General features: G+C 35.1%; 1 protein-coding gene across 1 annotated transcript; it reads right to left on the bottom strand.

Moving 5' to 3' along the window:
* Positions 1 to 359: 359 nt before the first annotated feature.
* On the bottom strand, positions 360 to 14215 carry pcyt1ab (phosphate cytidylyltransferase 1A, choline b). The gene is made up of 9 exons (XM_073842370.1): positions 13992 to 14215; positions 11764 to 11868; positions 11577 to 11673; positions 11375 to 11491; positions 9580 to 9731; positions 8133 to 8211; positions 5173 to 5315; positions 4875 to 5063; positions 360 to 3140 (listed from the first exon to the last, which is right to left on the bottom strand). Exons 1-9 carry the CDS (start codon positions 13992 to 13994, stop codon positions 2946 to 2948), a joined length of 1080 nt encoding a protein of 359 aa, XP_073698471.1. The 5' UTR covers positions 13995 to 14215; the 3' UTR covers positions 360 to 2945.
* Positions 14216 to 15968: the final 1753 nt, after the last annotated feature.

The following is a 15968-nucleotide window of genomic DNA, read 5'->3' as shown; positions in this document are numbered from 1 at the left end:
CCCTTGTCATCCAAGATGTTCATGTCTTTCTTTCTTCAGTCGTAAAGAAATGGTGTTTTTGGAGGAAAACAATTCCGGATTTCTCTCCATATAATGGACTTCTATGGTGTCCCTGAGTTTGAACTTCCAAAATGCAGCTTCAAATGGCTCTAAATGATCCCAGCCAAGGAAGAAGGGTCTTACCTAGCAAAACAATCGGTTATTTTCTAAAAATATTTACAACTTATATACTTTTTAACCTCAAATGCTCTTCTTGCTGAGCTAGACAAGATGAGCATTTGAGGTTAAAAAGTATATAAATTGTAATCTTTTTTTTACAAAATAACCCATCGTTTTGCTAGATAAGACCCTTCTTTCCCTGGCTGTAACCGTTTAGAGCCCTGTGAAGCTGCATTTTGGTAGTTCAAACTCGGGGGCACCATAGAAGTCCATTATATGGAGAGAAATCCTAAAAAATGTTCTACTCAAAAAAAAAATTCCTTACTACTGAAGAAAGAAAGACATGAACATCTTGGATGACAAGGGGGTGAGTACATTATCTGTACATCTGAAAGAGAACTACCCCTTTAATGAGAAGTCTATGACATACTTTGGTTCAAATTTCTCTTAAAATCCTCTGCGTCTTCAGCGGCTCAGATGTCGTAAATGGTGACTGCTGTGTTCATTATTACATCCAACAAAAGAACACCTCAATCACTCAATCGGAGACGTTCTTGTCTTCCCCTGCACCTGAGTCACACAACGTTTCAGCTCGGTGAGGGCGGGTCTAAGGTAAGGCGTAAGGCACAAAAGCTTCTTCACACTGAGTACAAACGTTTTAAAAACTGTTTAGTGAATGGTTCTTTGGCAACCAAAAAAACATCACTGTGAAAACCTCTTTTTTAACCTTTATTTTTAAAGGGGTCATCAGATGCACAATTAACTTTTACATGTTGTTTGAACATTAATATGTTGGCAGTTTGTGTACACAACCACCCTACAATGACAAAAATCCACCCAGTGGTATTTTTTCATCCTTAAAAGTAATATCCCCTTTTTAAAATCAGGTCATTCTCAGCTTCTTATCGTTGTGACGACACACAGAGGCCACACCCACGACAGTTGATTGACATGAGCGCCTTACCTTAGACCCGCCCTCACTGAGCTGAAACAGTCCGACTCTGATCGCCATTGTGTGACTCAGGTGCAGGGGAAGACAATAATGTCTCCATTTGAGGTGTTCTGTTGTTGGATGTAATAATGAACGTAGCAGTCGTCATTTACTCCTGACATCTGAGCCGCTGAAGATGCAAAGGATAACGTTACTTTCGTTTTTAAAAGGAAAGCGCCGATCCCGATCTACATATGCATCTATGTTCGTGTGAATCGTTCCTGATGCAGCTTCATCCACAGCAGAAGTGAGTATAAGGGTTTTTTTATGCATATTTGCAAATGGCCTTTCTTAATAATGTGCTTGTTGGCAAGTTTCACCGCTAAACGCAGCTAAAGTAAACATTACAGCTCATAATCCTACATCAGAGGGGAGGGGTGAGCAAAGCCCATTTGCATTTAAAGGATCATGCAATAAAATGAGTTGATAAAAGGGTGATTTTTACACTACTATTGAGAATTTTTAACCAAAGTATATTAGAGACTTTTCATTAAGACCCTAAAGAATCATATGAACTTGTGGAAAATGGGCATCCGATGACCCCTTTAAGAATGCAGCTGCTAGGACTATAGAATTTGGAAAGCAGAAATGTAACCTGAAATATCAAACATCTGTATCTGATGTTATGCCCATTTAACTACTCAGAAGTGATAGGCTAATGTTAGTCTTTTTTTTTTTTTAAATCATCTTTTTCTAAAATCTTCTGTTATTGGACAATAAAGGTGCTGTAGTACAGTACTGTGTTTTTTGATTCCTGCGAATGCGTAACAAGCCACAAGATATTTTTCTTTCAAGATGGTTTAGTGATTCGCTGGCATTATTTATTTACACAGTTCTTTTGAATCACAATGATCATCTAAAATAAATCAAATCCTAATGTTCCTGACCACAGGAAAGCCAAAGTTGTGTTCTGGCGAATACATAATCCTACAGTCCTTATCCTATGTAAACAAACAGGTCCTGGTACTCTTTCGTGTTAACACTGTTTCTCAGTGGGCTTGGGTAATGTAAACATTCAGCAAGCAAACCTTTCCAAAAAGACTGGGACCCGTGCCACAGACTAGCACAGGGTTTAAATGGAGGTGCCAGACGCCGTCACTGCCAAGCCCCGAAATTATTACTTCACATCAGAGTCTGAGAGAGAGAGGGTTCATGTGAGGAAAAACACCTAATGAACTTTAGCAGAAACATAAAGCTCAGAAAAACAAGAGAATGTTCAAAAAGAATGACTGAACGTTAAAAGACTTTCACTTTGTGTCATAAACTGTACTGTAACCAGTGTAAAAAACCATTAGAGAACTATACAAAGATAACCGATCCTGAAGTTTTCTGTGCTGGGATCCCTCCCCATCCTGGAATTAGTCTCAAATTTGGCCTCTGTTCAAGTATGAAAAGATCTGGACAATGAAGGCAGGTGAGGGTGAGTTTTATGCACAACCGAGAATGAGATTATGTGCAGATGCTGTGTTGTGAAACAAAAAAAAAAAAAAAAAAAAAACAAGAAGCGCTAAAAATGCATAATTATGCACGTTCCAGGCCGAATACAAAATGTATCCAAGGAATAGGCCAACAATATGGAGGCTTCTGGTTTAGTGGTGTGTGGCAAATCTCTCTGAAGCGAGAGGGAGACCTTTAGAAAGTACGGGTGGAATAATCTGGTCACTATTGTGCATTTCAACACATTTTTCGTATTTAAATACATCTTGAGCTAGTCTGTCCTTCATTTATATTCTTGGCTACTCAAAATGGCTTAAAGAAAGCGTATAAAACGTGAGACGTCTAGAACGGGTGTTTCCTAGTCCTCATCTTTGCTTGTGCAGTGTGCGCCACTGTGATGAGGAGGAGGAGAAAAGAATGGGGAGGAGGTGAAGAAGGGAAGACGGAAGGTGGGGGACGGAGAGCGCTCCTCGCGGACCGGACTGCTGCTGGGGCTCTGTCTGGGACTGATGGCTTGTAACATCCGGCCTTTTCCCTCCTTCAACATGTGCTTCTGTTAGACACATAATACATCATATTAGTCTATTTTATCTGGAGACAAATATGTATTTAAAAAAAAAAATCTTCCCCTCCACTATAGTGTATACACTACCAGTCAAAGGTTTATAATAAAAGTGACTTTTCAGAGTTTTTGAAAGATGTCTCTTATGCTCACTAATGCTGCATTTATTTGATACAGAAAAAAATGAAATATTATTACAATTGCAAAAGCTGAGATGCAAAGCTGAATTTTCAGCATCATTACTCCAGTCTGAGGTGTCACATGATCCTTCAGAAATCACTCTTATAAACAGTTGATGTCAAAAGTTTACATACACCTTGCAGAATCAGCAATATGTTTATTATTTTACCAAAAAAAAAAAAAAAAAAAAAAGGGCAGAATCATACAAAATGCATGTTGTTGTTTTTTTAGTACTGACCTGAATAAGATATTTCACATATGAGATGTTTACATATAGTCCACAAGAGAAAATAACAGTTGAACTTATAAAATGACCCTGTTCAAAAGTTTACATACACTTGATTCTTAATACTGTGTTGTTACCTGAATGATCCACAGCTGTGTTTTCTTCCTTGAGGTCCCACAAATGATTTGGTTTTTCAGCATTTTTGTGTATTTAAACTCTTTCCAACAATGACTATGATTTTGAGATCCATCTTTTCACACTGGAGACAACTGAGGAACTCATATGCAACTATTACAGAAGGTTCACACGCTCACCGGTGCTTCAAAAGGAAACACAACGCATTAAGAGCCAGGGGTGAAAACTTTTTAAATTTAAAGATCAGGGTAAATTTAACTTATTTTGTCTTCTGGGAAACATGTATGCATTCTGAAAGGCAGTACTAAATGAAGAAAAAAAAAAGATATTTAGGCAAAATAAGAAAAAATGTAAACATCTTCATTCTGTTCAAATGTTTTCACCCCTGGCTCTTAATGCATCATTTTTTCTTCATAAGCATGTAATAGTTGCATATGAGTCCCTCAGTTGTCCTCAGTGTGAAAAGATGGATCTCAAAATCATACAGTCATAGTTGGAAAGCGTTCAAACACACAAAAATGCTAAAAACAGATAATTTGTGGGATCTGAAGGATTTTTTCTGAAGAACGGCAGGCAGTTCAACTGTTCAGGACAAACAAGTGACTCATGAACAACTATCACTAAACAAAAAAAACAGCTGTGGATCATTCAGGTAACAACACAGTATTAAGAATCAAGTGTATGTAAACTTTTGAACAGGGTCTAAAAATTCAACTTATTTTCTCTTGTAGACAATATGTAAATGTCTTTTATGTGAAATATCTTATTTAGGTCAGTACTAAATAAAAAAAATAACTTGCATTTTATATGATCTCTCTTATTTTGGTAAAATAACTAACATTTAACAGATTCTGAAAGGAGGACTTTGATATTTGATATCAACAATGCCAAATAATTACTTAAATTTCGCCTGTCTTATGACTTCAGAAGACTTAAAATTCAACACATGAGTCTCGTAGACCATTTTGTGCTTTTATTCCTTGTTTAGAGGATTGAAGTACATAACCAACTACTTTTATAATCCAAAAAGAGCAGCTTCTACATCCTGCAAAAAAAATCTATTGTCATCCACAGGAAACAGAAATCTTTTGAAGGGAGTAAATGATGACAGAACTTTGATTTATCATTAACGATTTATTTACGTATTAAAACATCAGTGTTGGAAGAGGTGCATCCAGACTCACCAATGCCCCATCTGGCCCGAACATCTGCAGGAAGTTCCCGATGAACTCTCGCGACTTCTCCTCCCATTTCTGAATGAGGTCGATGCCCTTCTCCTCCACCTTCTGCACAAACTCTTTACTCTTTTCCTCCACATCTCGAACCTTCTGCTTCACCTTATCCACGTGCTCCTGCAGGTGGTACTTCTTCTCCTGAGAGAAAGAGTGCAACAGAGCTGACATGTCACATCAAATCCAATACTTTGCTGGACAAATGAAGGCTATATTTCCTTTCAAATGTTTTATTAAAAGATGCACTCACGTTGATGAAGCTGACGTTCAGCTCTTTGGCAGTGTAGCCTCTCTGGAGGTTGCGGCGCACGTAAACATCATAGTCACGTACGATTCGTGTGATTATGTCGGATGTGGAGATGCCCTCTGTCCTCTGAGTTGGGGCGAACATACCTTAAAAAAGAGAATTTGAAGAGCATATAGTATAATAACTAATTTACTAAATGCTATTTAACTGTATTATGCAAATTAAAGGTGCCATAGAATGCATTGAAACAATATTTTAAATTTTCTCTGACATCTACATAGAAGGTATATAGCATAGGAAAGGGCAAAAAATCTCCAGAAACGGTTTTACAAGTCCAATTACAACCCTAGGATTTGTCCCTAGAATGAAATGCTCTGTTATTGCCTTATTTGGAACGTTCCTGCATAATAATGAGGAGCTCTGCTCTGATTGGCTGTTTCACAGAGCGGCTCGCTCACACAGCTGTAAGGAATCACATAGAGGAAATATATATTTAATTACGGCCGCTTTATTTATTTAACTCTAGCTTTTAATATTGGGTTTGTTGAATCTGCCGTTTTGAATCCGCGACATTTTAACTCTCTTCTACTGTGATCGCATGTGCTCTGTGTAACGTTAAACTGCAGCGAAGTAGTATAACGTAAGAAGGACTTACCACACAAGTTTTGATGCTTTAGTGATGCTCAGGATCTGTAAATCATTGGCCATCATCAGTGCACTCATCTCTCCGTTTATGTGGTAAGTGAAATCTTATGTACAGGCTATCGCTAGCATTAAGCTAACCGTGTCCCTTCAGTAGCTCGCCTTATTTTACTGATGTACTGAGGTTACTGATGATTGGGCGATGCAAATGTTGGGGGCGTAACTATTTACGATCGGGACTATTGCGTAATAGTCGGTGTTATGTTGAAATTGACCTATTTTTCGGTGGTCTTTTGCAAACACCAGAATTATATAAGGAGGAGGAAATGATGGTGTTTGAGACTGACGGTATGTCATGTCCATGTACTGAACTGTTATTATTCAACTATGCCAAGCTAAACACAGTTTTCCATTCTATGGCACCTTTAAAGAGAAAGTTCACCCAAAAATGAAAGTTCTGTCATTAATTACTCATCCTCATGATGTTCCAAACCCGTAAGACCGTCTTCGTCTTTTTGAACACAAATTAAGATATTTTTGGTGAAATCAAAGAGCTTTCTGACCCTCCATAGACAGTAAGGGTCCTACCACGTTTAAGGTTCAGAAAGGTACGAACAACATCAACAAAATCATTGTGTTGGGACGTGAGTTTCGTAATCAGATTACTTTTTCAAGTAACTAGTAAAAGTAAAGCATTACATTTTAAATTTACAAGAAAATAAAGTTTTTTCTTTTCAAATAAGTAACACTAGTTACTCCCCCCCCCCCCCATTTATTTATTGAGAGCTCTCCTGTCCCCATAGTCAGAGAAATCGGGAGTGAGATGTCGCTTTAGTTCTACAATAAATATGGACAGGCATTAATTCATCTCACTCGAAAACTGTGTTTACCTTGGCATAGTTGAATAATTACAGTTCAGTACATGGACATGACATACCGTCAGTCTCAAACACCATCGTTTCCTCCTTCTTATATAAATCTGGTGTTTGCAAAAGACCACTGAAAAATAGGTCAATTTCAACATAACACCGACTATTACGCAATAGTCCTGATCGTTAATAGTTGCGCCCCAACATTTGCATCGCCCAATCATCAGTAACGTCAGTACATCAGTAAAATAAGGCGAGCTACGGAAGGGACATGGTTAGCTTAATGCTAGTTACCTGTTACATTGCAGTACAGATGTGCATACTGTTACATTGCAGTATGATTTCACTTACCACATAAATGGAGAGATGAATGCGCTGATGATAGCGAATGATTTACAGATCCTATTCACCGCTGACAGCATCTAAACGTGTTTGGTAAGTAAGTTCTGTCACTGCAGTTTAACGTAACACAGAGCACATGCGATAACAATAGTCAGAGTAAAATGTCTCGGAATCAAAACGGCAGTTTCAACCAAACCTCATATTAAAAGAGGCTAGAGCTCCGTAATTAAATATATATTTTCCTCCATGTGTGAGCTATTGAGATCAGCTGCTCTGTGAAACAGCCAATCAGAGCAGAGCTCCTCATTAATATTCACGAACGTTCCAAATAAGGCAATAACAGCATTTCATTCTAGGGACAAATCCTAGGGTTGTAAATGGACCTGTAAAACCATTTCTGGAGATTTTTTCCCCCTTCCTATGCCATATACCTTCTATGTAGATATTAGATAACAATTTAAAATATTGTTTCAATGCATTCTATGGCACCTTTAAACAATACAAATATCCTTTATGTATTTAATCCCATTTTATTAACCAATGTCTTTGCTTCTGACCTTCAATGATCAAATTCAACCATACTAATAAGCAAAAATTACTCAAGATAAACATTTGTTCTGCTTTCTTTTTTTTAATTGCTGAAGAGTGCTGAACTTTCCTCTTCTGTATTTTACTGTACAGATGTGAATTTACCTTTCCTTAAGCCTGAGTCTTTTGGTGTGAAAGGGCTTTAACATTTGCCAAAATTAGACCTTTTTATATTAAAAACAAACAAGCAAGCCCTGCCCAGATTTATATAATGTAATGCATTACTATTCATTAAAAAGTAACTAAATAGTGTAATAGTTACTTTTTTAGGGAGTGACGCAATATCGTAATGCATTATTTTTTCCTACACTGATGTGACATCAGTGGTACAAACATAATTTTATGAAGCTATGATAATACTTTAAAAAAACTAAAATAACATTTTATTCAACAATTCTTCTTTTACGTGCAGAGAGCTCTCAGATTAAATACATTAATTGTCTAACGGGTTTGAAACGACATGAGGGTGAGTAATTAATGACACAATTTTAATTTTGGGTGAACTATCCCTTAAATACCTACCGGCTTCCTTTATATGTTTGTAAACATCATCACTTCCTGCTGAGATGTATGGGATGTCATCATGGGCGACAAAGTCTATCTGGGGAAGACAAGTCCTTAAATTAGTGTTTATTAAGACTTTCTTTGTTCCACTGAGTGAGACAGTGATAATGAACACATTCAAAATCTAGTCGAAAACCTAAGATGATGCAATTATTTATGTGTAGATTATTTTTTAATGTTGTAAAATAAGGTAATGCTGTATTTTACAGTGTCCCAGATACACAATACCTGTACTTACTATAGTAATAACAGTAAATTATGCATAATAACAAGCAACTAACCCTAAACCAAACCCTAAGCCAATAGTAAACTGTTGTTAACTGTATCACTGATATACTATTATTATTTTCAATTAGATATTAGATTTTAAATTAGTTGAAACTTCAGTCAATTTTGTTGTTTTTATCAAGCCTTTTTTTAAATGCCTATAGTTTTTTTAAACTTATTTGTTTTATTTACTATTAGTTATTTTAGCACATAAGCTAAACACCTACATTAATGTTTTATTTAGTTAAAGTTTATTTTGATGTACTAAACTAAAAAAAAAATCTAAAAAAAACAAACAAACAATTATTAAAATAAAACTGTTTTAATGGTTTTAGTTTTAGTTTAACTACAATTACCCTGTTTGTTAATGTCACTCCAAACTAGTATGAAATGTTTTTATCTGGGAACATCACAAAATTTAAACAAGTTGCACAGATGTTTTTTTGCAGCTTGTAATCACTTTAAATTGTTGTTGAAAGGAAAAGAAAAGAGTATATAAATGACTAATTTTTAATTCTTGAGTGAAATATCCCTTTAACCTTACACACTTCACAAAGTCCTGTGGTAACCCTGAGAAATGTTTTGGTGTGACTAATTTAATTTCATTTGATGTATACTTGCAGGTACAAAATCAAGAAAAGTGTTTTTTGAAGTGTACATTAATAACAATGTTGTATTTCTGCATAGTTTTATATATTTTTGGGTGTAGATTTATTGTTATTGTTGATGTATTGGTCAGTAACAAGGTATTTGGTCATGTGATTTTGATCACCTGGAGATATAAAGAGTGGCACATTGGTATTCAATGAATACCATGAAGAGCCTGTGTGCTCGAAACGTCACATACGCTATGCGAAAGTTGTTTTAAAAATAAATATTTATGTTTTTTGGAGCTTTGGTGTTGCCGACTTTACACTTTATTTTTTTACTTGTTGCTTTTTAGTCAAGCACCCATTTGAGACTGATGTGCGTGCTTTTGTTTCATTTTTTTTTTAACCCTGAGAAATGTACAATTACATTGCCATTGCCATTTTTTATCCAAAGGTTAGATCAGTTCATGCATTCCCTGGCAATGTACCCATGATTGTGGTGTTGCTAGTGCCATGCTCTACTGTTTGATGCCGATCTGGATACTCACTCTGTGCTCGGCCAGAAATTCAGGTGTGAGTGTCCATGGAGCGTTGCGGACCACCTCATCAACATAACGACAGTGACTCACTGCGTCGTAACGTTCATCCTCATTCATCACAGTGAAACCCTTAAATTGATGCGTCAAATCATCGCTGCACACTGAAAAACCAATATAGTTCCATTTAAGTTCATTAGTTAACATGAACTAACAATGAAAAATAGTTCTGAAGCACTTATTAATCTTAGTTCTTATAATCTTATAATTTACTAATACGTTTTTCAATGTTATTATCTGGTTATATTATTTATTATGTTATTTAATGGATCTGTGCAAACATGAACTAACAATAAACAGTTGTATTTTTATTAACTATTGGTCGAATCTGATGGGTTACACTATTACAGGGATATACACTACCAGTCAAAAGTTTTTGAACAGTTTGTTTTAATGTTTTTAAAGAAGTCTCTTCTGCTCCCCAAGCCTGCATTTGTTTGTTCCAAAGTACAAGAAAAGGAGTAATATTTTGAAATCATTTTACTATTTAAAATAACTGCTTTCTATTTGAATAGATTATAAAATGTAATTTATTCCTGTGAATCAAAGCTAAATTTTCAGCACCATTATTCCAGTCGTCAATGTCACATGATCCTTCAGAAATCATTCTGATATGCTGATTTGCTGTTCAAAAAGCATTTTTATTATTATTATTATCAATATTTAAAACAGCTGAGTAATTTTTTTTCAGGATTATGTGATGAATAGAAAGATCCAAAGATCAGCATTTATCTGAAACAAAAAGCTTTTAGTACATTACACACTATACACACATTCAAAAGCTTGGAGTCAGTATATTTTTTATAGAAAGAATAATAAAATTATATAATATAGAATTAAAATTAATGCTTTTATTTAGCATAATTATATGTGACCCTGGACCACAAAACCAGTCTTAAGTCGCTGGGGTATATTTGTAGCAATAGCCAAAAATACATTGTATGGGTCAAAATTATTGATTTTTCTTTTATGCCAAAAATCATTAGGAAATTAAGTAAAGATCATGTTCCATGAAGATTTTTTGTAAAATTCCTACTATAAATATCAAAATGTAATTTTTGATTGGTAATATGCACTGTTAAGAACTTAATTTGGACAACTTTAAAGGTGATTTTCTCAGTATTTTGATTTTTTTTTGCACCCTCAGATTCCAGATTTTCAAATAGATGTATCTCGGCCAAATATTGTCCTATCATAACAAACTATATATCAATAGAAAGCTTATTTATTGCGCTTTCATGTGATGTATACATCTCAGTTTTGTAAAATTTAACCTTATGACTGGTTTTGTGGTCCAGGGTCACATATATGTATAATTACAATTAATTTATGTAATTAAGATTAATACTTTTATTTAGCAAGGATGCTTTAAATTGATCAGAGGTGATGATAAAGACAAAGATTTCTATTTCAGATAAATGCTGTTCTTTTGAACATTCTATTCATCAAAGAAAATTGTTTTTTCAACATAATAAATGTCTTTTAAGCAGCAAATCAGAATATTAGAATGATTTCTAAAGGACTGGAGTAATGATGCTAAAAATTCAGCTTTGAAATCACAGGAAAAAATGTAATTTTAAATATATTAAAATAGAGAACTATTATTTTAAATAGTAAACATATTTTTTTAAAAGTACCGTTTTGCTGTTCTTTGGACCAAATAAATGAAGGCTTGGTGAGCAGACTTCTTTAAAAAAAAAAAATGCACTGTTAGCGTACATGACAAAAGATGTTTTCTCAAACTCACCACCCACAATGAGATGCGTGTTGGGAAAAAGGCACTTGGCCTGCATCAAAGCACGAGCATGTCCGGAATGGAACATGTCAAAGATCCCATCGGCATAGACACGAACTGGACGGTCCTCTAATGAGCAAACGAGAAAGAGAATACATACAGGTCATGCTAACAATATGTATATAATAAGTGGGTAAAATCAGCATTCACGCACCTGGAGTGCCACGACAGGCTTCTTCCATGCTTACACGAACATATGGGGTTTTTGCAGCCACCAGCTCATCAGCAAACGGTGCAGGTTCAGTCAGGCCCTAGACACACACAGATAAATCTATCACATCCACAGGAAATGATGTCATCACATTTGAGTGCCGACAGACAGCGACCTTCACAACACTCACCAAAGTCCTCCGTGGAAGCTTTCGGAAACACTCTGCCTCCTTCATCTCACCGTTCAACTCCTCTCTCTTCCTCTTCCTGCCATGGCCTGAACTGTGCGCCTCCATCTATGCATAGAAAAATAAATATACTGTTATACTTTTCCTTATGAATCATATTCTACAGTTTTTTTAAGTCATACAATAGGGTCATTAAAATCAACCAAATTTCAAAAACTTACCCAGCTCAGATTTTTGATTTTGCTAATATTTTGGTAGCTCTATTAGTAAAATCTGTTGACTTTATCAATCTTTGTTGCATTATGTGCCAATGGTGACCATTGAAAAATGGGGAAACAGCACTTTCAAGTTTTTCTCTAAAGTTTGCATGCCTGTAACTAGGGCTGGACAATATATCGAACGATATTGTGAGACGTGTTTAGTCAATGAAGCCGGTGCTTTGATTAGTAGTAAATCTCCATCACGTGCGTTCTGCTCAGGTTCCGCTGGAGCGGCAATTAATACACAGAGACGTAAATCTCTGACAAGCTACGCCATATCGAGCTTAATATCGCATTCGATAAAATGAAATTATTGAAATTATTCAAAAAAAAAAAAAAAAGTTTAACCTAAATCTAAAATCATAATGCAATTTCATTAATACTTCTTGAGTTATAGGCACGCAAACTTTTGGAAAAACAGTATTTATGGCACTCAGACTAGTTTGTCCAATGCAGTTGTTTTTGACAGAAAGAAGCAAGATACAGCTCTAGTTTTAACATTATTTGTTCTTCAGACATTCCTCTTTAAAAGAAAAGTTACAAGAAAAGTTTATCTTCTTGAGGTACAGGCACGCACATTTTGGAAAAAGAATATTTATGAGACTCAAACAGTTGTTTTGACGGAGGGAAACAAGATACAATTCTAATTTCATCATTATTTCTTCTTCAGATATTGTTCTTTAAATAAAATAAGTATCAGCTTTATACAAAGTGACCAAGTGGTTTTTGATCACTAAAAATGTGTGCATTTTAATGATTTATTCCTGGAGCCATATTGAAATTCCAATATCTCTGGAACCGAATTTCATAGGGCATTAAAAATAAAGATGCAAAAAGGAAAGTTTGTCAATACCCGATATAATGTCTTTAATAGGCTACTTCTTGAGTTACAGGCATGCAAACTTTGGAGAAAAACTTGGAAAGTGCCGTTTCCACCATTGTCACATAATGCAATAAAGATTGCTAAAGTAAACAGATTTTACAAATAGAGCTACCAATCTCTGTAAAAAAATAAGATAATGATGCTGCGGTCTTTGTAACTTGGCTGAATTAAAGATGAAAATTGTAATTTTGACCTCCCTCTACAAAATAGTGGATTACTCAGAAAATATTCAACCAAGACATTTAATATTTTGGCTTTCATCACTATACATGTCTATCTTTCTTCAGAATAAATTTGAACAAAATCTAAAATGTAAAACGTGGACCTCTGGTTGAGTTGACACGGAATGACCCAGCTTTTTGTTTGTTTTGCCCAAACATATGGCCGTTTTAAATCGTTGTTGACATATAAACATTTACGTTTAAATAGACGTTTAGAGTTACACTTTGTGTGGTTATTGTTAGCACAGAATGTGAAAGATGCTGTCAATAAATCTCCACCAGGAACATTCGTTTAATGACGGGTCACTAGATGTACATGAGCAGTAAAGAGCTGACCCACATCATTTCAACATGATGAAGAAGATGTAGGACAGGCAGAGAAAGGGGCGCTAGAGCGGAAAACAATCAATGTTTTCATCCCTCTTTCTTCCTTCTAAATTGCTCTATTGTTCACTGTGGAGATGCTCAATGATCACATAAATGTCCTTAATATGTTCAGCTATAAACCTCAGACATAAAAGCTGACAGACCTTCAGGCTTCCCCTTTGACCAATCCACTGTCCAGCCATATGTTAAACACGACTGTATTTTTTTAAATGAAAATGAAAAGGCTCTTTAAACTATGATGCTCACAACTATTAAATGATTAATAAAAAAAACTACATAAACATCAAAATACCATAAGATGCGGCAACAAATTAACAACTAACGTTACACACAAAAGTATCAGAGTAACACCAATTACTTTTTTAGAGAATACCGAAAAAGTCGAGAATACCGAACACAATTTAAAGTAGGAACAGCTAAAGTTTTTCTCAAACTAAAGCAGCATTTTATTTTACAATATGATAGATGTAAAGAACAAACCATTCAGTTCAAACCTCCTGATTCAGAAGCTGGTTTCCTCCTCGAGCACGCCTTTCCTCCGTATCATAAGTTGAAAACCGCGCTCGGCTTATGAGCGCCGGATGCGTCTGAACCCATTTCTGTTGTAAACACTTTATAGTGCTGATACACCATATGCTGCTGATATGACAGCTCCCCCTTCTCACTACAAAATCATCATCATCATCACTGCTCAGTAACAACACGCACACATCCGCTCATATGCCACACTTCCGCTTTCAAATCCTGCCATCTAGCGGTCAATGTTTGCAACAACCGCTAATAAAACAACAAGAGTGCAGTTCTGAAGATAGACTGTTTTTATTGATAATATGGATAATTCATGTTCCATGAAGATATTTTGAAAAATTTCTACGGTAAATATATTAAAGCTTAATTTTTGTTTAGTAATATGCATTGTTAAGAACTTTATTAACTTTAAAGGCGATTTTTTTGCATCCTCAGACTTTATATTTTCAAATAGTTGTATCTCGGCCAAATATTTTCCTATCCTATCAAACCATACATTAATGCAAAGCTTATTTATTCAGCTTTCAGATCTAAAAACGGACCCCTATGACTGGTTTTGTGGTCCACAATCTATTCACAATGTAAATAGGAAGTGAAAAAAAACCTAATTTTACTAATTTTAAAATAGAAATAGGTCACTACCTGTATACGTTAAAAGAAACAAGAAACAAAAAGCAAAGCAAATTTTTAAAATTATTTTAAAGCCTTAAACCTATTCTTTGAATAATTTGTAATCATTTGTTTACGGATATGTAATTGTCTTTTTGCTTTCTCTATATTATTTATATTTTTTGAATTATTGTTTTATTGAAATTTATGTTATTGCCTTTGTATGTTCTTTGTTTAAAAAAAAAAAATTGTAAGCAGGTGGGCTATTTGTACATTTGTGACCCTGGACCACAAAACCAGTCAAAAAACTGATATTTATACATCTAAAAATTGAATAAATAAGCTTTCAATTGATGTATGGTTTGCTAGGATAGGACAATATTTGTCCGAGATACAACTATTTGAAAATCTGGAATCTGAGGATACAAAAAAATCTAAATATTGAGAAAATCACCTTTAAAGTTGTCCAAATGAATCTGCATGTGACTAATCGAAAATTATGTTTTGATAAATATCTTTATGGAACATAATCTAATTAATATCCTAATGATTTTTGGCATGAAATAAAAATCAATCATTTTCACCCATAGCATGTGTTTTTGACTATTGCTACATATATATACCCATGCTACTTAAGACTTAAGTTTTGTGGTCCAGGGTCACATTTTATGGGTGTGTCTTCTGGTCTTATCCAGGTCCAGCTATTTTTAGGTGTACAAAACAGCTTGTTTTGCTGCTTGATATTGCAAATAAGTGTGTCTTAACATATTATTTTTATGTATAATCTTAATTAAGAGCACACTGGTTTTTAGTCCAAACAGTTTTGCCATTTACTGCACATTGTTATTGTCATTATCTCCTTATAGCGGCTAATGAACTGGAAGTCTTGAGTTACAGAATGGTGGTTAAAAGGTTACATCTGAATTGACAATGCAGCCGACAAATGCGACCTATTAAGTCATCAAAATAAGAGACAGAAATTTACCGGTAATCACTTTAACTGATACAAATATATCTGTGCTACTTAAGACTGGTTCCCTATCGGTATTTCACTTGCACTGTGTCTGCTTAAGACGCTATGGGGAAAAACTCCCTTTTCTCTGAGGCTGACGCATTTTTCAATAACGCAGTGTAACTGCATGGCCATTGGTTCGTGCAGTGAATAAAAAAACTAACCAATGGTTAGAGCTGCTGTGAACAAGCCATGCTGCCATCCGGCGATTCTAATCGAACTTTTCCTAGCAAATTTCCTTCCAGCGTTGTTTCAAATGCCATACTGTTTCTGTCACTCCTTGCAGTTCTCTTTTCAGTAAGCGACTC

Source organism: Garra rufa, chromosome 6 (assembly GCF_049309525.1).
Source record: "Garra rufa chromosome 6, GarRuf1.0, whole genome shotgun sequence".
Classification (NCBI taxonomy): domain Eukaryota; kingdom Metazoa; phylum Chordata; class Actinopteri; order Cypriniformes; family Cyprinidae; genus Garra; species Garra rufa.
The sequence above is the reverse complement of the archived record's forward strand: the minus strand, read 5'-3'. Positions and strand labels throughout refer to the sequence as shown.